The sequence below is a fragment of the Cherax quadricarinatus genome, chromosome 75, assembly GCF_038502225.1.
Source record: "Cherax quadricarinatus isolate ZL_2023a chromosome 75, ASM3850222v1, whole genome shotgun sequence".
Classification (NCBI taxonomy): domain Eukaryota; kingdom Metazoa; phylum Arthropoda; class Malacostraca; order Decapoda; family Parastacidae; genus Cherax; species Cherax quadricarinatus.
In genome coordinates this window covers 6,716,323-6,736,706 of record NC_091366.1, presented here as the reverse complement: position 1 = coordinate 6,736,706, position 20,384 = coordinate 6,716,323, and the positions used below count along the sequence as shown (strand labels likewise).

Here is a 20,384-nt window from a genome sequence, read left to right as displayed (position 1 = left end):
AGTAAGCTGGCCTTAAAGTAACGAAACTAGCATAAACTAATGTAACCTTAAGAAAACCACTAACATTCTTGCAATTTTTTTTTAAAGAGTAAAAAATTTAGGCAATTTAAAGATAGTGTAAAAGTGAATTTGACAGGCAAAAATGAGACTATCATGCCCAGCTTTACAAGTAAAATAAAACAAATTTTACTTACAACTGGATGAGTTATATTATAGTCCTTGTCTGTCCTTACAATGTTCTTTAGTTGTTTGATGTAGATGCCATTCAACACAGTGGCATTTATTTCTCCATTAACAGTGAGACCACCACCAAAAGTCTTGTGGCCACTGATAATTTGTGTTGGAGCAACTTTTCTAACAAGGTTTGCTATTACCACATCATTAATCTTCTCCACTTCAATGTTACCTGGTAAAGTATAAAAAATACCTTCAATTCACTAATACAGATAAATTAAGCTGTTAAAGTAATTCAAGCTTCTAGTAGTAAATATTTTTATATATCCAAAAGTACACGGTACAACAGACCCAGCTGACAATACTATATAGAAAACTGCAAATTACGTTAATTTTGTTCCCAGGATTCAACCCGCCATTTTTTGCCAACACCCAGGTACCTACTTACTGCTAGGCGAATAGGGACAAGTATCTAGGAAAATGAAGTTTCCACCTGTACTGGGGATCAAACCCCACACCTGTGAACAGTGCACTACCAACTGATGTATGTAACTAGAAATAGGGGGGCGAGGGGGCACCAATTAAGAAATTGGTGAAGCACAAACTTTTTTGCAACAACGTTTCAGTACAAGTTCAGAAGCCAATCAAGTAATAAAAGTACTATGAAAAGCCAATTAAAACAAACCAATCTATTAGGCAATTAATTTCCACAAGAAGGAAGTAAACTGCATTATCAATGTTCACTTACTGTAGGTGGTTATTTTACTAAAGGGTATTCAAGTATATGCATAAGGTATACAGGCCTAGCCAACATTTGACATACAGAAAGCAGCTTCTTAGGCAGATCATTTTGGGCAAATTAGGTCTATTTGGTCCTAGGCTGTGACCCACACTAGCCAAATAACACCCAGGCACTCATTTTACCGATGGGTGAACATTAACATGTGCAAGGAAACTCCCAGTGTATCCACCCTTGCCAGTAACTGAACCCAGACCCTAAGCATGTGAATCAAGAGCTTACCTACTAGGCCACAGTGAAATTATCTATTTCTGTATTAAAATACTATGGTTCATCTTCATGAGAAGTCTAGCAAGCTTTTACACCTTTCAACAAATTTTCATTTAACTACATAAAAAAAAAAGTTTGAAACGGTGGCTTTGTCCCTATTTTATTACAAGTCTACTAAATCATCTGTACAATATGCTGGTTCACATTCGTGGACTGTGCAGAGTCAGTATTTGTTATTCTAGCCTTTTCAAAGGTCCAACTTCAGGTTCTCCTTTTAGAACATACTCTAGTTTGCCCTTAGCGAAGAAAGTAGTTCTAATATACTACTATATCTCATACTTTACATTTTAAGTGTTAAGGCATAAAAAGAGCAAATAGCATGCCAGGAGCAATAACAGTTAAACTTGTGTAAAAAATTGAGTAAGCCATAAATACCAAAACTAATTTGGCACAGAACAATTCAGCTTTTTAAACACTTGCCTTCCACATTAATAGCATCAAATTTACAGGCACCCAACAGTGTGTGTGACCCATCGAGAGTTACCCTATTTCTCATCACATCAGCAAGATTAATGCCATCCAGCAAGCCTGACACCTGAAATCAAAATGCAGAATAAATATTGCTAAACTGAATAAAGAGCACTGCATTAAATGTAATCAAATTTTCATTTGTGCATCAAAAGTCTATTTAACCTATTACAGACTTACATTCAGGTTGCCACGTATCATAATGGGAGCATTAAAGACTACTTCAGACAAGTTTCTTGCATTGGGGAAGGCCACCAAATCATTCACTGCTACACCCCCTAGAGTCTCTGAAGACAATTAGAAGCAAAATTTAAACTATTCATTAAACTTCATTAGTATATGCAAGCATAGTTAAATTATGGATCTGACCAAAAAACCATTTTAAAGCAAAAATTGCCATTCTCCAAGTATTGAGCAAATTAAGAATTACGTTTCACAAACGTGTACAAGAGCCACTAAATGTGGCTTGCAGTCAGGAAAGTTATGGTAATTAAATTTTTAAAGCAACTGTTAAGTTCAGTATACTAGGGGTAAGAAATAGTCCAGAATTTAGGACGAAACTTCAAGGAATGGGGAGGGGGGGTAACTTTTATACCAATATGAAAATGTTAAAGGAGGGCATTAAGGATTAACTAGGCAAGGATAAGGGAGAGTTTTAATTGCTATTACTTATGAAATTGGTATTTCCATTCATAGCTTCAGTGCAGCTGAAAAAAATATTGCTTACACAAAGTTCAAACTGCAAATTAGTGATGAACTTAACATTTCATTAGCACATTTGGGCATGGGTGGAAGTGGACCATATCTGCCTACAAAGCTTGAAATTGAGAATTTTATGTACTACCACTGAAAGCTCAAATATGTGGTCTTGTTAATACTAATTACATTTGGAAGGTTAACACAAAACTGAACAGTAAATCAGTCCAGAAAAAAATTATACAAATTAAGCACCAATTAAGATTTTGCCCTAACTGGTAATTTTATGTATAATTCGCTAATTCAGCTGAAAGACCTTTATGGACTAATGGCAATAGTAGGCATGGAAAAGTTACCTAGTGTGACAATATACATGCTGAATATAAATGTCAAACATACTTACTGTTCACCATAAGGTTGTCAGTGGAAAATCCATTATGGAAAGTCTTATCACCCACAATGATAAATGTATCTTCATTATCAAGAACAGCTTGTGTTTGTAGATATGCAATGTTGACACCATTGACCAAGACACCACTGCCAGACTTTCCCAATATTGATGTCTCAACTACTAAATTGTTAACTGTCAGTGGGTTGCTGAACTCCAAGTTGCAAGTTATAACCTGCCAAATAAAAACTTGCTTAAAATTTGTTGCAACTGGAAATGTTTTTTTTCAACATTCCAGTTAACTAGATTTTACTTACAGTATCTTCATCATCCATAACACTGTCCCTGTACAGCTCCACAATATTCACATCATTAATCGTGTTCACCGTCATAGAACTTACATTAACATCGCCAAGAAATTCTACAGTGCCTGTTTGGGGGAAAAAATTGTTTAATACCATACAGTGACCAGATACATTACCACTGATGCATATTACCCTAACAAGCTATCGACACCAAATTGCTATGAAAGTAACTATGATCTTGTTAAGTGATTAGTTTAATTAAAGCCAATTAGTACAGCTATTCAAGTTCATTATTACAGAGCCTATAACACTGCTTTAGTCCAGTAGAAATATTCCCTAGTAGCCATTCTGAAGTCTTAAACCAGTATTTACAAAATCCATTAAATTACCATACTAAACCAAGTGGCATGGGTAGCTTAGAGGTAATGTTTGCCAACTATCATGGAAAACTAACCTTTAAAGGGGGCTTATGATTCTTTTTCCTGCCATATGGAATGGCAATAGTGTCAGTTATCCACAAAGCCACAACTGGGCAATACCAAACTATGAAGAATTTGCAGAAGGTACAACCTGAAATCCTCAGTATTTAGTTTTTCTCTAACCCCTTGACTGCCGCAACCCCCAATCCTGAGGAGTCTCCTGGCGTCGCAAAATTAAAAAAAAAAAATTATGAAATGATAGAGAATTTTCCCGATTGTAAAGACGCCAAAAAAACGAAATTTGATGGAAAACTGACTGAATTACGCTCTCGCAAAGTTAGCAACCTCAGCGATATTTACAAAGCGGCGATTTTGCCCACTTTGAACCCTATTTTGGGCTAATTCCATTATTCCAGTCAACCAAACTGCTATTTCTTCAGAACGCCATTTTTTTTTTTCTATCAATTTAGTACAAGAAACTGCCCATTTGAAATTTGCAATTTGGCCAATTTCACGAAAATTAAAAAATATGACAATTTCAAAATAAGGACCAGAATGAACAATGCAGACATTCCTGGCTCTAAAATAACATTTTCTTTGTTCATCAGTCATGTCTCGAGCCCCTCTGATATTACTCTTGCTTTTTATTTTGAAATTTTATTCAAACAAAAATAGAAGAATTACTGTTATGCAGACTACTGTAATAATTGTAAAAATTACATCGGCCCATTCATGACTGCATATAAGAACGCATATTTGGACATATATTGGACAATGACATTATTTGTTTACTTTTGAACATCGGCAAAAAATCAAACATTTCCCGTACTTGGTGCTCCTTTTCCAGGTTCTTTTTATAGTAAAATTAATCAAAATCACCTCTATTTCTCTAATATATTTTCCATTCTATCAAATGAGACCAAGAAAACTAGAATACAACCATAAATACTATACGAAAATAGACCACAAAGTCGGCAATTAAAAAAAAACCCGGTCAGTTTTTTTTTTTTTTTCTCATTATGCACTGAGTGCTCCAGGATTTTTTTTATATGGTGCACACTGACCACAGATCCATTCTCTCATGTGGGCCTACCAGCTTTCTCCTGCTTGATTTGAAGCTGCTAGAATTTACGAATACATATACGTCAAACACGGTACCTCGTAAGACATATATACGGCCACGACAGTCAAAGGGTCAATGCAGTTATGACAAACAAGACTGCAGTATTTACAAAATCTACACAGGAGAGTCCTGATGACATTTTGGTCTGAACGGCCATAGACTAAATGGTACAGGTTGAACCAAAACTTTAGTTGGTGTGAATTTTTTTTTATAGTCCATTCAGCCAAAAGTCCTCGTATTTTGCCCTTACTCTTCAGAGTTTATTTGGCACAAGTTTTAAGCAGTGAAGACAGTTTGGTAATGTCACCATCTGTATACTTTGCTACATTATCTCCACACTTCATGAATACTTAGGCATTTCCCTATTTTATGCATTTTATAAGAGTATCTGGTGGGGAAGTTTAATATTTAGAACCAAGAAATTTATTCAGAAATTATAATACTAACCATAAATTTCTTGAGGAACAGATTTTAAAACTAGAGAATCTAGAAAGTGATCCAAGTTTATTTTCTGTGTAGTCCCTGCCATCACAGCAGCTTCAGAGATTACAGTGCCGGATAGACTCAAGTCCTCAATCCTTATTGATTCATGGATGTTTATATTGCCATACTGGTCCCTTATGATTGGTCTTTTGTTCAGCTGTTAAAATTTAAAATGTTTAGAAAATACAAGGGAAAAATTATGAAAATAAGAACAGTATAAATTATCTTCACAAATTTCCATAAACCTAAAACTTTGAAGCAACAATTGTAGTCTTCAACTTTCATTTGCCATTTGGCTGCTACATGCCTAGCACAATTTACCAGAATTCATGCCATTTAATACTATTAGAATACAAGTACTACATGCTTGCATGATACCATTAGGCCCAAGGCAGCACTAGTGACATGCTTTTTCCATATGCCTGCCTATGAAATTTATTCTGATTATGGAGATGAATTACTAGATTTAAATTTTTTTGCCAGACCTTTAAATTAGGCAAGTTATTGAAAGCAGTGAAGAGTTTATGAGGATAGTGAGGCTCAGGTTAGAGTATGTAGGAGAGGAAGATTTCCCAGTAAAAGTAGGCCTTGGACAGGGATGTGACATCACTGGTTGTTCAATATATTTATAGATGAGGTTGTGAGAAGTGAATGTTCAGGTGCTGGCAAGAGGTGTAGGGTTAAAAGACTGATTCTAAAAGTGAGAGTTGTCACAGTTCTTTGCTGATGACACTGCTTTGGGAAATTCTGAACAAATTGCAAAGGTTAGTGGAAGAGTCTGGTAGGAAATTAAGTGAATATAGGAAAGCAATAATAAAAATTAGATTACAAAAGATTGTACATCAGATTGGAGGACAAGTGAATGCTTCCAGATTTGGGAGTGGAAGTGTTGCCAGATGTGTTTATGAAAGATTAGGCAAATCAGAATTTACAAGGTAAAACATGCCAATTGGTGCACTGGCGAGGAGAAAACTATCCATGGAAGTAAAGAGGGGAATGTAAGAGTATAGTTATATCAATGCTCTTATATTTGTGTAAAGTACAGATGGAGACTGGCAACAAGAAGGCTGGAGGCAGTGGAGATGTGTCTAAGGGCAATGTGTGGTGTGAATATAATAGAGAATCTGTAGTTTGGAGATTAGGAGGAGGTGCAGGATTACCAAAACTTATTCAAAGGGCCAAGGAGGGGTTATTGAGGTGGTTTGGACATGTAGAGGAAGGAAGTAAATAGAATTACTTGTGTATAAATCTGAAAAGTGGAGGGAAGGTAGGGTAAGGGTCAGCCTGGGAAAGGTTGAGGGACAAGGGGGGGGGGGGTTGTTGAAAGGTTGGGTGAGGGGTTTGGACTTCCAGGAAGTATTTTTGGTAGGAGTGATTGGAGACTGGTTTTTAGGACTGCTGCTGGAGTGAGCAGGGTAATATTTATGGAGGAATGTAGGGAATCCTGCAGGCTGGACTTCAGTCCAGGAGATGGAAAGTACAGTGCCTGCACTCTAAAGGAGGGTTAAGGTTGCAGTTTTATAAGTAGTGTAAGCATGCCTCTGGTACGAGTGATGGAGTGAATAATTACGAAAGTTATTTTATTGGGCCACTATGTTAGTGAGAAACTATTAATGTGTTAATTAAAAAATTTTCAAAACCTGGACAATATTGTATTAAACAAGTTCAAAGCTAGACAAGTGCTGACCAAAATGTGCATACTATGGGCCTTTACTTTATATCCTGTAAAGCAGCAATGTGAAAAAATATTAACTGGTCACATGGATCCTCTGGTCTCAACACTGCCTCAATGCAATTTTTTTTTTTTTAACTTAAGCCATAAATAAAGTATTAAAATATAGTATGGAACAGCTTCCAAGGACTACCAGTTGCTAACTGTTGGTAAAGAATTTTATAAATATAAAATTGGCACCATTTTGCTAAGTACTGCTGGTTTTTCTTTTGCATTAGAATAACCTTTGGTTCTAGCATCTAGACCTACTTTTTGGGATGGATGGTGAAAAATTCATACAAGTAAATTCCACAACAAAAGTCCACTACCGGCAAAAACTGGGAGGTTCTATCTGGATCAACTAACAGTGAAGGAGGAAACTTAAAATACAGAAGAGACATTTTACAGCTAGCATTGCCTTCATTGTCAAGTATTTAATATTGATTCATATAGCAAACTTTAAAGTTCCAGAATGAAGTGGAAATTGAAAAAAGTTCACACCACTTGCCTCATCACAACCAAGCAGATTGTGTGCTGAAGTTACATCACCAATGAAGGTGGTGTCTGACATGAAGACTGCTGTACCACCCAGATTACCAGCTTGGTCAATTAGTAATATATTGCTCATGTTGACACCATCTATGACAGGAGAGGACAAGTAGGCTGCAAAGAAAGGAAAATTCAATTTAGAGGGTGAAAAATACTATGGTCCATTCAAGGTTAATTTTACTGAACCTTTCAAGCCAAGAGTTATCTATTCAAGAACACTACACTTACTGCTTGGGTCAAGTCAGATACCCAACATGTTGCCCCCTAGTCATTCTACCATAAGGCAATCTAGAGAACCAAAATTCGTTTTACATAGAAAAGCATCCCAACCCTTCAAGTAAAAATTATGTACAAGGATTTTCTAGCCAAGGCAGTAGCAGCAACATGAAGGTGGAATTAGTGGGAGAGGAAAAAACAGATGGAAAAAATGTAGGAAGTTTTAGATTAACAGGTAAAGTATTCCTAAAGAAAGTCACCAACGAAGAACAACAAAGGCAAGAACCAAGAAGGTAAACATGGAAAGTTACAGACTACAGCAAGAATGCACAATAAGGGATGCCTACTATGAGTCATTACATTTACTGAATGTACTATTAGCTCTGGCCTATAACATAGCATGGCCTGTCAGAATATGCACCGTCGTATCAGCAAGATCCACACCATTCGTTTTTAAATTATGCAAGAATGGATAGCAATCACTATTTGAAAATTTAGTATAGGTTAATAACATATAAGTGAACAGTATTTAGATAAGGCTAAAGAGGTCTTTGTGGCATTTATGGATTTGGAAAAGGCGTATGACAGGGTGGATAGGGGGGCAATGTGGCAGATGTTGCAAGTGTATGGTGTAGGAGGTAGGTTACTGAAAGCAGTGAAGAGTTTTTACGAGGATAGTGAGGCTCAAGTTAGAGTATGTAGGAAAGAGGGAAATTTTTTCCCAGTAAAAGTAGGCCTTAGACAAGGATGTGTGATGTCACCGTGGTTGTTTAATATATTTATAGATGGGGTTGTAAGAGAAGTAAATGCGAGGGTCTTGGCAAGAGGCGTGGAGTTAAAAGATAAAGAATCACACACAAAGTGGGAGTTGTCACAGCTGCTCTTTGCTGATGACACTGTGCTCTTGGGAGATTCTGAAGAGAAGTTGCAGAGATTGGTGGATGAATTTGGTAGGGTGTGCAAAAGAAGAAAATTAAAGGTGAATACAGGAAAGAGTAAGGTTATGAGGATAACAAAAAGATTAGGTGATGAAAGATTGAATATCAGATTGGAGGGAGAGAGTATGGAGGAGGTGAACGTATTCAGATATTTGGGAGTGGACGTGTCAGCGGATGGGTCTATGAAAGATGAGGTGAATCAGAATTGATGAGGGAAAAAGAGTGAGTGGTGCACTTAGGAGTCTGTGGAGACAAAGAACTTTGTCCTTGGAGGCAAAGAGGGGAATGTATGAGAGTATAGTTTTACCAACGCTCTTATATGGGTGTGAAGCGTGGGTGATGAATGTTGCAGCGAGGAGAAGGCTGGAGGCAGTGGAGATGTCATGTCTGAGGGCAATGTGTGGTGTGAATATAATGCAGAGAATTCGTAGTTTGGAAGTTAGGAGGAGGTGCGGGATTACCAAAACTGTTGTCCAGAGGGCTGAGGAAGGGTTGTTGAGGTGGTTCGGACATGTAGAGAGAATGGAGCAAAACAGAATGACTTCAAGAGTGTATCAGTCTGTAGTGGAAGGAAGGCGGGGTAGGGGTCGGCCTAGGAAGGGTTGGAGGGAGGGGGTAAAGGAGGTTTTGTGTGCGAGGGGCTTGGACTTCCAGCAGGCATGCGTGAGCGTGTTTGATAGGAGTGAATGGAGACAAATGGTTTTTAATACTTGACGTGCTGTTGGAGTGTGAGCAAAGTAACATTTATGAAGGGATTCAGGGAAACCGGCAGGCCGGACTTGAGTCCTGGAGATGGGAAGTACAGTGCCTGCACTCTGAAGGAGGGGTGTTAATGTTGCAGTTTAAAAACTGTAGTGTAAAGCACCCTTCTGGCAAGACAGTGATGGAGTGAATGATGGTGAAAGTTTTTCTTTTTCGGGCCACCCTGCCTTGGTGGGAATCGGCCGGTGTGATAATAAAATAAAAAATAATAACATTCAGGTAACAGCTTAAGTTATACCGAGCAAGGTTCCCCCCCCCCCCCAAATGGGCCATTTGAGTCATTCGGTAGCAGGATCTATACATCTGCCATGTTAAAAGACATTCGTGCTATTTTGAACTTTCCAGTCTACTCAAATTTTCTTTACTTGCCCAAGTTGTCAGTGTCATCCCCCTCCCCTTGAAGTGGGGAAGATATTAAGGGAATTTTTAAAAGGTTAACCAAAAAGTCATTCAAGATACTAGAATATTAATTTTAGTATGTAGTCATTACTAGAATACTCTCACCTTCAGTCAAATTAAATTTTGACAATTTTGGCAGTATACAGTAGTTCACAAAATACTAAAAAGCACAAAGAGCAATTAGCACTCATTTCAGGCAGACTAATGCTCAACCCTTAGACTGTCGCAACCCCAGATTCTGAGAGTCTCCTGGTGTCAAAAAATTAAAAATCTTATGAAATTATAATCTTTTCTAGAGGCTAATGACTCTAGAAAGAACGAAATTTGATGGGAAAACTTATGGAATTACACCCTCGCGAAGTTAGCAACCTCGGCAATATTTACGAATCTGCAATTTTACCCACCAAGCCCTATTTTTGGCTAATTCCATTGTTCCAGTCTATCAAACTGCTATTTTAGAATGCCATTTGTTTTATCGAGTACAAGAAACTGCCCATTTACTAATTTAAACTTAATAACATGGTCAGAAACTTACAATTTGGCCAATTTCATGCAAATTAAAAAATATGCCAATTTCAAAATAGGGTTTAGAATGAACAGTGCAGACATTCCTAACTAAAAGTAACTGTTCATCAGTTATCTCCAGCCCCTCTGATATTACTCTTGCTTTCTATTTTGAATATTTATTAAAAGAATAAATATTTACCCTGCCTCAGTGAGACGGCAGACTGAGGAAAATAAAAAATTTACTGTTACGCAGACTATTGCAATATTGTAATTGTAAACTCATTTATGACTGCATATTAGAATGGCTAGTTGGACATTTATTGGACAATAACATTTGCTACTTTTAATCAGCACACAAAAAAAAAAAAAACTATTTTGAGCTCCATTTCAAGGTTCTTTTCATAGAAAAACCAATCACAATTACCTCTATTCCTATATGGTTTCCATTCTATCAAACGAGACCAAGAAAACGAGAATACAACCATGAACACTACACAAAAATACACCACAGTCGGCGCTTTAATAGAAAAAGTTTCTCATTATGCACCGCCTGCTGCAAGTTTTTTGTGTGTATATATGTGTATATATATATGTGTGTGTGTGTGTATATATATTAGTGCACTGACCACAGATCCACTCATGTGGGCCTACCAGCTTTCCTGCTAGATTTGAAGCAGCTAGAATTTTTGAGCATATATATACGTCAAACACTGGCTCATAAGACATACGACCGAAACTTACAGAATGGTAAATTATAATTAGAAATCCATATATTCTAAAGGATCAAGGTCACAAGTTATCAAAACGAACACTTGAAACAAATTCACTTACAGACACTAATACTGGAATTGAAAGTGTAAGGGTTGTAAATAACTTGGTCACTTGATTTCGTTAAACACCTGGATGCTAAATCAGCAACTCTGATGCCATTGATGGTAACTGGGTCAAAGTTTCCAAGGATGTTCAGTGGTTGATGGAATGTCTTTGTTCCACTGATAATGCCACTATAATTCTTTAAGACAACCTGAAATTTTTAAAATGGATGTATTAACCTCTGCAAAGACTTGTGTGAATGATGGTGAAACTCATTTTTGTAGTCTCCCTGCCTTGGTGGGAGATGACATACATACAGTAGGAAATACTACTAATTTTTTTTTTTAAGAAATTTGTTATAGCAATATAGCAGAAAATTTCAAAGTGCGTGATAGGCAAGATATGCTGAAAGTAACAATTAACCCTAGGCAAAGTTAAGATTTTTTTACCACTTAACATTTGCAGCTTTGTTGCAAAAGGTGTATTAATTTAAAGAGTATATAGTAATTACATCATTAAGGTGTTTCTCCCAGTTCTTAGAATTGACTTTGTCCAGTGTAGGTGGCTGGCTGAAATGGACACCCTCAGTTACTGTGACATGTCCTGTGACTACTTGGGGTGATGCTGAAGACTTCAGCAGAGCTCTCTTCACCAGATCTTCCAGGTTTACACCATCAATAGTGCCACTGACATTGAGAGTGGTGACTGAAAAGAAAAATTTGTTATACAGAGCAACCAGTGTAAATATGTAATTTCATTAATGTGTGAATTAATTTCATTACAAACATTAAAGACTCTTACTGCTGACAGTGCCAGTTAGCTGAAGACCAGATGACCCGGATATTATGGCATCTTCATTCATTATTACCATATTTTCTGCAGTCTCTCTCACATCAAACCCATTTAGAGAATCTACATTCAGGTGGCTATTTAAGAAAATAGATTCTGCCACTGTATTTGATACAAATACAAGGTGCCCTACGAGAAAAAAATAAAATTAGCAACTTAACACTTTGTATGAATGATATGTCAAGGGCTTTGATTTACAATTGGTACAAAATTATTTACCTTTATGTTCAAAGTCTTCATCTAGCCTCATTAGATCAGTCGAGAGGTTTATACCATTTAATGTCCCAGATAGATCGAGTGTGCCAATTGTCAATCTGCTATGGCAATTCTAGGAAGAAAAAAGTACAGTAATTTTAAGTTATCAAAATTCTGCCAAGTTAAAGGCAGATAAAAGGGCATTTTTCCCCCCACAGCTACTGGGATTACAAAAAAGTAAATGCAGCCCTTCATGATCTAACTAGGTCTAACTTGCATACTGTAATTGCCACTAATATTCAGAATGAACTGAGTACCTTTGTCCAATATTTTCAGTAACTTACTGCTTCCCTAATGTTTGAATTCACTTCAAATTCACCAAAGCATTTATTAGCAATTACAATGATGTTCTATATCGTGAACCATGTGCTCGTAGTTACTACAGCCAAGATAGCTATGGGTTTAAGCTCAAAAACTAGGCACAATTATAAAGTTTAGTTAAAGTACTAGAAAATGCATTAGCCAGTACAAAGTTATTTCCAGTTTTTGAACTCTGGCCCAATTCAAATATTCATGGTCAAAATAAAAATTACTGCAAGTAAACTTTGCCAAGTACATTTTAGAGCAGCAATTCCATTTCTACAAGTCACTGATGAAAGGGACATGGGCACAAAATTAATCTATTAACCCTTAAATTGTCCCAACGTAGATCTGTTTGCATGTGGAACGCTCCGACCTTTATTTTCTCCACAAGAAAGAACGTGAAAGAACGTAGAATCTTCATTCGGAGCGCTACACGAGTGAACAGATCTACATTTGGACAGTTTAAGGGTTAAGAGGAAACTTATTACGAGCAATTCAAAATTGTGGAAGTCTGATCTCCCATATAGGTAGTAGGTTGGTAGACAGCAACCACCCAGGGAAGTACTACCATCCTGCCAGATGACTGTGAAACAAAAACCTGTAACTGTTTTGCATGATGGTAGGATTGCTGGTTTCTTTTTCTGTCTCATAAACACGCTAAGATAACAGGGATATCTTGCTACTCCTACTTACACTTTGGTCACACTTCACAGACACACACATGCATATATATATATACATACATCTAGGTTTTTCTCCTTTTTCTAAATAGCTCTTGTTCTTTTTTATTTCTTCTATTGTCCATGGGGAAGTGGAAAAGAATCTTTCCTCCGTAAGCCATGCGTGTCGTATGAGGCGACTAAAATGCCGGGAGCAATGGGCTAGTAACCCCTTCTCCTGTATACAATTACTAAAAAAGAGAAGAAAAACTTTATAAAACTGGGTTGCTTAAATGTGCGTGGATGTAGTGCGGATGACAAGAAACAGATGATTGCTGATGTTATGAATGAAAAGAAGTTGGATGTCCTGGCCCTAAGCGAAACAAAGCTGAAGGGGGTAGGAGAGTTTCAGTGGGGGGAAATAAATGGGATTAAATCTGGAGTATCTGAGAGAGTTAGAGCAAAGGAAGGGGTAGCAGTAATGTTAAATGATCAGTTATGGAAGGAGAAAAGAGAATATGAATGTGTAAATTCAAGAATTATGTGGATTAAAGTAAAGGTTGGATGCGAGAAGTGGGTCATAATAAGCGTGTATGCACCTGGAGAAGAGAGGAAGGCAGAGGAGAGAGAGAGATTTTGGGAGATGTTAAGTGAATGTATAGGAGCCTTTGAACCAAGTGAGAGTAATTGTGGTAGGGGACTTGAATGCTAAAGTAGGAGAAACTTTTAGAGAGGGTGTGGTAGGTAAGTTTGGGGTGCCAGGTGTAAATGATAATGGGAGCCCTTTGATTGAACTTTGTATAGAAAGGGGTTTAGTTATAGGTAATACATATTTTAAGAAAAAGAGGATAAATAAGTATACACGATATGATGTAGGGCGAAATGACAGTAGTTTGTTGGATTATGTATTGGTAGATAAAAGACTGTTGAGTAGACTTCAGGATGTACATGTTTATAGAGGGGCCACAGATATATCAGATCACTTTCTAGTTGTAGCTACACTGAGAGTAAAAGGTAGATGGGATACAAGGAGAATAGAAGCATCAGGGAAGAGAGAGGTGAAGGTTTATAAACTAAAAGAGGAGGCAGTTAGGGTAAGATATAAACAGCTATTGGAGGATAGATGGGCTAATGAGAGCATAGGCAATGGGGTCGAAGAGGTATGGGGTAGGTTTAAAAATGTAGTGTTAGAGTGTTCAGCAGAAGTTTGTGGTTACAGGAAAGTGGGTGCAGGAGGGAAGAGGAGCGATTGGTGGAATGATGATGTAAAGAGAGTAGTAAGGGAGAAAAAGTTAGCATATGAGAAGTTTTTACAAAGTAGAAGTGATGCAAGGAGGGAAGAGTATATGGAGAAAAAGAGAGAAGTTAAGAGTGGTGAAGCAATGTAAAAAGAGAGCAAATGAGAGTGGGTGAGATGTTATCAACAAATTTTGTTGAAAATAAGAAAAAGTTTTGGAGTGAGATTAACAAGTTAAGAAAGCCTAGAGAACAAATGGATTTGTCAGTTAAAAATAGGAGAGGAGAGTTATTAAATGGAGAGTTAGAGGTATTGGGAAGATGGAAGGAATATTTTGAGGAATTGTTAAATGTTGATGAAGATAGGGAAGCTGTGATTTCGTGTATAGGGCAAGGAGGAATAACATCTTGTAGGAGTGAGGAAGAGCCAGTTGTGAGTGTGGGGGAAGTTCGTGAGGCAGTAGGTAAAATGAAAGGGGGTAAGGCAGCCGGGATTGATGGGATAAAGATAGAAATGTTAAAAGCAGGTGGGGATATAGTTTTGGAGTGGTTGGTGCAATTAGTTAATAAATGTATGGAAGAGGGTAAGGTACCTAGGGATTGGCAGAGAGCATGCATAGTTCCTTTGTATAAAGGCAAAGGGGATAAAAGAGAGTGCAAAAATTATAGGGGGATAAGTCTGTTGAGTGTACCTGGTAAAGTGTATGGTAGAGTTATAATTGAAAGAATTAAGAGTAAGACGGAGAATAGGATAGCAGATGAACAAGGAGGCTTTAGGAAAGGTAGGGGGTGTGTGGACCAGGTGTTTACAGTGAAACATTTAAGTGAACAGTATTTAGATAAGGCTAAAGAGGTCTTTGTGGCATTTATGGATTTGGAAAAGGCGTATGACAGGGTGGATAGGGGGGCAATGTGGCAGATGTTGCAAGTGTATGGTGTAGGAGGTAGGTTACTGAAAGCAGTGAAGAGTTTTTACGAGGATAGTGAGGCTCAAGTTAGAGTATGTAGGAAAGAGGGAAATTTTTTCCCAGTAAAAGTAGGCCTTAGACAAGGATGTGTGATGTCACCGTGGTTGTTTAATATACTTATAGATGGGGTTGTAAGAGAAGTAAATGCGAGGGTCTTGGCAAGAGGCGTGGAGTTAAAAGATAAAGAATCACACACAAAGTGGGAGTTGTCACAGCTGCTCTTTGCTGATGACACTGTGCTCTTGGGAGATTCTGAAGAGAAGTTGCAGAGATTGGTGGATGAATTTGGTAGGGTGTGCAAAAGAAGAAAATTAAAGGTGAATACAGGAAAGAGTAAGGTTATGAGGATAACAAAAAGATTAGGTGATGAAAGATTGAATATCAGATTGGAGGGAGAGAGTATGGAGGAGGTGAACGTATTCAGATATTTGGGAGTGGACGTGTCAGCGGATGGGTCTATGAAAGATGAGGTGAATCATAGAATTGATGAGGGAAAAAGAGTGAGTGGTGCACTTAGGAGTCTGTGGAGACAAAGAACTTTGTCCTTGGAGGCAAAGAGGGGAATGTATGAGAGTATAGTTTTACCAACGCTCTTATATGGGTGTGAAGCGTGGGTGATGAATGTTGCAGTGAGGAGAAGGCTGGAGGCAGTGGAGATGTCATGTCTGAGGGCAATGTGTGGTGTGAATATAATGCAGAGAATTCGTAGTTTGGAAGTTAGGAGGAGGTGCGGGATTACCAAAACTGTTGTCCAGAGGGCTGAGGAAGGGTTGTTGAGGTGGTTCGGACATGTAGAGAGAATGGAGCGAAACAGAATGACTTCAAGAGTGTATCAGTCTGTAGTGGAAGGAAGGCGGGGTAGGGGTCGGCCTAGGAAGGGTTGGAGGGAGGGGGTAAAGGAGGTTTTGTGTGCGAGGGGCTTGGACTTCCAGCAGGCATGCGTGAGCGTGTTTGATAGGAGTGAATGGAGACAAATGGTTTTTAATACTTGACGTGCTGTTGGAGTGTGAGCAAAGTAACATTTATGAAGGGATTCAGGGAAACCGGCAGGCCGGACTCGAGTCCTGGAGATGGGAAGTACAGTGCCTGCACTCTGAAGGAGGGGTGTTAATGTTGCAGTTTAAAAACTGTAGTGTAAAGCACCCTTCTGGCAAGACAGTGATGGAGTGAATGATGGTGAAAGTTTCTTTTTCGGGCCACCCTGCCTTGGTGGGAATCGGCCGGTGTGATAATAAAATAAATAATGATCTCCCATACAGTGATTTTAACCAGTCTACCTTCTGAGTTGCTAGCTGAGTTTTGCCAACCAATTCAGAATGAAGAGTGAATAAATGAATCTTTGCAACTAAAAAAATTAGTTTCAGAAAGTTGTGCTTTGCTTTAAGCACTGTTTAACACTAAAAACACACAAAAGTCAAAATTACAAAATTAGATTTATTGGAAAAAAAAAAAAAAAAAAAAAAAAAAAAAAAAAAAAAAAAAAAAAAAAGGAAAGGACCTGGCAAACCCCTATCCATGATTTTTGGGCTCTAGAAAACTCTAGAAATAAATTTAAACCAGGTGAACCTCTCATACAGCCTCGAAAGAAATTTAATTTGTCTACTGCAGGACTGAAGCTAGCAAGCAAAATTCCTAGCTCAAATATCCAGCCAAAAGACTCACTAGGAACTACCCAGATACTATATTTAGCTCAAACTAATTCTGATAAAAAAAAAAAAAAAAAAAAAAAAAAAAAAAAAAAAAAAAAAAAAAAGCTGTACATGTGCTGTCACCCATTATAGCAACAATGTTTAACAAATCTGTAGAGTCCTACTTTCCTATCTACTCAAGACAGCAAGGGTTACCCTGATCCTCAAAAGGTGGTGATACAACTAACCTGAAGTATAGACCTATATCAAACTTTCCCTTACTTTATATTTTAAAAAAATAAAAAAACGACTTGCTTTATATCCAACAACCCCTGCCAGTTTAGGTTTAGAAAGAAATGCAGATTCTATTACAAGAATGCTTGAACCAATATATACAGCCCTCAAAAATTAATATCCTCTGGGCCTCTTCATTTACCTACAGAAAGCATTTGATACAGCGGACTGCTGTCTTCTGTGCCTAAAACAATCATTACAGCATCAGAGGACATTCCCTTGATTACCTAAAATCTTATCTTGACATACTGGTACGTATAGTATACACAAATGGAGGCAACTCCACTATACAGCCTGTAGTTGTCGGAGTGCCCCGGGGTCGTGTCCTAGGGTCCCTCGCTTATCACATCAATGATCTCCCCATTGCATCAACTCAAACCAGTTCCATTCAGACTACTTGTGTACTCCCACTCAAACCCAGCTATACTTGGACTAAAGCTGCTCAAAATATATACTTTGACGACTGTCACAAAACGCTTCATGCTGTTTGGAAACTGCCTTAAATATACAACTTTATACATCTACACACTGTTCCCCCTATTACAAGGCTTAATTTCTAGGTCTTCACCTTTAATCTTAAATTTCACTCCACATCCAGAAAATCCATGGGGAAGTGAACAATTCTTCCTCTGTAAGCCATGAGTGTTAAGAGGCTACTAAAATGCTGGGAGCAAGGGGCTACTAACCTTCTGTATATATTACTAAATGTGAAAGGAGAAACTTTTTTCTTCTTTTGAGCCACCCCGAATCTGTGGGATACAGCCGGTGTGTTGAAAGATCCAGCAAATCTCAAAGACAACTTCCAAATCAGTATGCATCCTTTACAAAATAAAATACTATGTACCCCAAATGACTCCTTACCCTATACCACTAATATAGCCCTACCTTGCCAATGGTATTTGTGCTTAGGGATCAACCACAGCCAACCACCTTAAACCTTTAAGTTGTGCAGATTACTAGCTCTGTGCTAGACAGCACATCCCACCACTTTAAAAGCCTGAACTTACTACATATACAAGACATTAAACTACAATATAAGCCCACTACAAATGTCTCCTTGATGGCTACAACAATGCAAGGCACTGACATTCCTCGTGTCAGTTTCACACTAAAAATGTAATGCGTATAAAAGACCTGAAAATTGAATTCACTCCCTGAACCAGTAAAGGATCTGACTAATAAATTTTAGCACTGCTTAAAAATAATTCTCAATACTAACCAAACCAAAGCTATTCAGTTGAAGCAACTCGACCAATTATATGACCTTGGTTTATTAAAGATCTGCCAGTCCATGAAATTGAGAGCGAGTGTGAGCGAGAGAGCAACTTAATTCTTATGAACCTCCACCTTGACTACCTTGCATTAGTATTACGGTGTAAGATTTTAATAAAAGTTTACCAATCTTTTCTATATATAAATAGCATGTATGAGGATTACTCTGAAATGACCCAGCATTATAGTAGTTTTCTTTGTACCTGGCAAACAAAAATTATAATTACACATTGTAACCTTTACAAAGAAAACTAAGCACTAAAGCATATTTTTTCATATTAGAAAATCTAAATATCCAAACAAATCTAGTCCCTTACCATAGGTCCTTCAATAGTTTGGTCACCATACAGGGTCAGTACAGTATTATTCAGGGTCACCACATCAATTCCATTCACTGTGCTGCCTGGACCTAACTCCAGGTTTCCTTTCACAGTCACAGAATCCTAGTGGGAGAAACCATTTATATGAATCTTATGCAAAGAGCAAGTATCAATACAACATTTCTTAATTCCATTTTACTCTGTCAAGTACTATTTTTGCCACACCTGAAAAGTGTAAGATCCAGAAATCATCTGCAAGCTTCTGAAGTCGAGGTAGTCTGTCATCTGGTTGCCATTGATACTTGACCCAGTCACTGCCTCCCTGTTAATTAAAATTTTTAGTAACAATTTGCTTTCATCTTTCATAGACCCCATCTAATGCCAAGTCCATTCTCAGTGTCCAGTCACACTGAATATTCCAAGGTGATAAGAGTGCAATGTAACAAAAGGAATGGATGTACTGTCATACTTACAGGAAAACCGCTTGATTTATGTGGACATTGACATTAATATCTTGATCAACTGAGCGCCTCCAGTAAAGGTTCTCTATTCCATGTAATGATAATCCATTTATGGTAGAAGCAGTAACATCACCAGTGCACTGTAAAGTCAGTTTTAAAGCACTTAATACAAGGAGTTAAAGCTGATTATGCCTTTGGTACCCAATTTGAGGGAAGATCACAATATTCAGTAGCCTTATTACCGAATTATAAAAATTACTAAATTTATGGGATGAACTTTACCATTAAGTTTCCAACTGCATTAAAGTAGTTCACACCAAGAATTTAAACGAATGTTGAACATGCAATCAAGTCTATTAAGATTTACAAAAAAATCTTAAGTGGCTTACTTTCAGACAGTAAGCAAAACTTTGTGAATATTGCCAAATTTTCATGTAGCTGTGTAATAGCCTAACTGCTTACCAGAAAATGTAAAGTGGATAAATACCATGTCCACTTAAGTTCTGCAACAATGCAAATAGTAAATGCTTGCATTGGGTCCCAATCCTTTCACTTTTTTTTGTACTATTTATTAGTTTAATATACTAGCCTGTACATTGGATAACTATAGAATTTATCCAAACTTACATTTATGTACAAACTCTAGGAACTCCTAAATAGTGCGCCTGATTAGGGAAAAACTAGGTCCAAGTTGCAGGTTTACGTTACACAAGAATTTTACACAGGGCATTGCAAGAAATGAAAATATAGCCAATTTTCAAACCTCCATAAGTACCATTGCAGTGTATCAAGAAACTTTACATTCACTCAAAATGGACAGCAGTGAAGTTAAACTCTTCAGCAACTTAACCCTTTGAGGGTCCAAGCTGTAGTTTCAAGTCATCAGTTTGGCCCACTTGAGCTTTTTAGTGGTAAATTTGGGCTTAGATAAGAGAATGCATCTACATGGCAAGTGCACCATGTAAAAAATCCTGCAGCATGCAGTGCATAATTAGAAAAAATGGATTAAAATGGACCGTGTGGTGTATTTTTGTATGTTTATGGTTTTATTTGTGGTTTATCTCATTTGATAGAATGAGAGATTACAGAAAGATTATAGACTGGTTTCAACCCTTTCAG

General features: G+C 37.6%; 1 protein-coding gene across 2 annotated transcripts in view; it reads right to left on the bottom strand.

The window, feature by feature from the left end:
• LOC128691773 (uncharacterized) overlaps positions 1–20,384 on the bottom strand; it is a 54,197-nt gene that overhangs the window by 7,651 nt on the left and 26,162 nt on the right. For both annotated transcript variants that reach the window (XM_070100990.1, XM_070100989.1), the window contains exons 19-32: positions 19,278–19,405; positions 19,030–19,126; positions 18,802–18,927; positions 12,089–12,197; positions 11,822–11,998; positions 11,532–11,725; positions 11,039–11,231; positions 7,345–7,499; positions 5,090–5,282; positions 3,113–3,225; positions 2,811–3,030; positions 1,892–1,998; positions 1,664–1,778; positions 195–406 (exon numbers count right to left, since the gene is read on the bottom strand). In XM_070100990.1, coding sequence (XP_069957091.1) covers positions 195–406; positions 1,664–1,778; positions 1,892–1,998; positions 2,811–3,030; positions 3,113–3,225; positions 5,090–5,282; positions 7,345–7,499; positions 11,039–11,231; positions 11,532–11,725; positions 11,822–11,998; positions 12,089–12,197; positions 18,802–18,927; positions 19,030–19,126; positions 19,278–19,405 — 2,139 coding nt within the window. The remainder of the gene's footprint in view (positions 1–194; positions 407–1,663; positions 1,779–1,891; positions 1,999–2,810; positions 3,031–3,112; positions 3,226–5,089; positions 5,283–7,344; positions 7,500–11,038; positions 11,232–11,531; positions 11,726–11,821; positions 11,999–12,088; positions 12,198–18,801; positions 18,928–19,029; positions 19,127–19,277; positions 19,406–20,384) is intronic.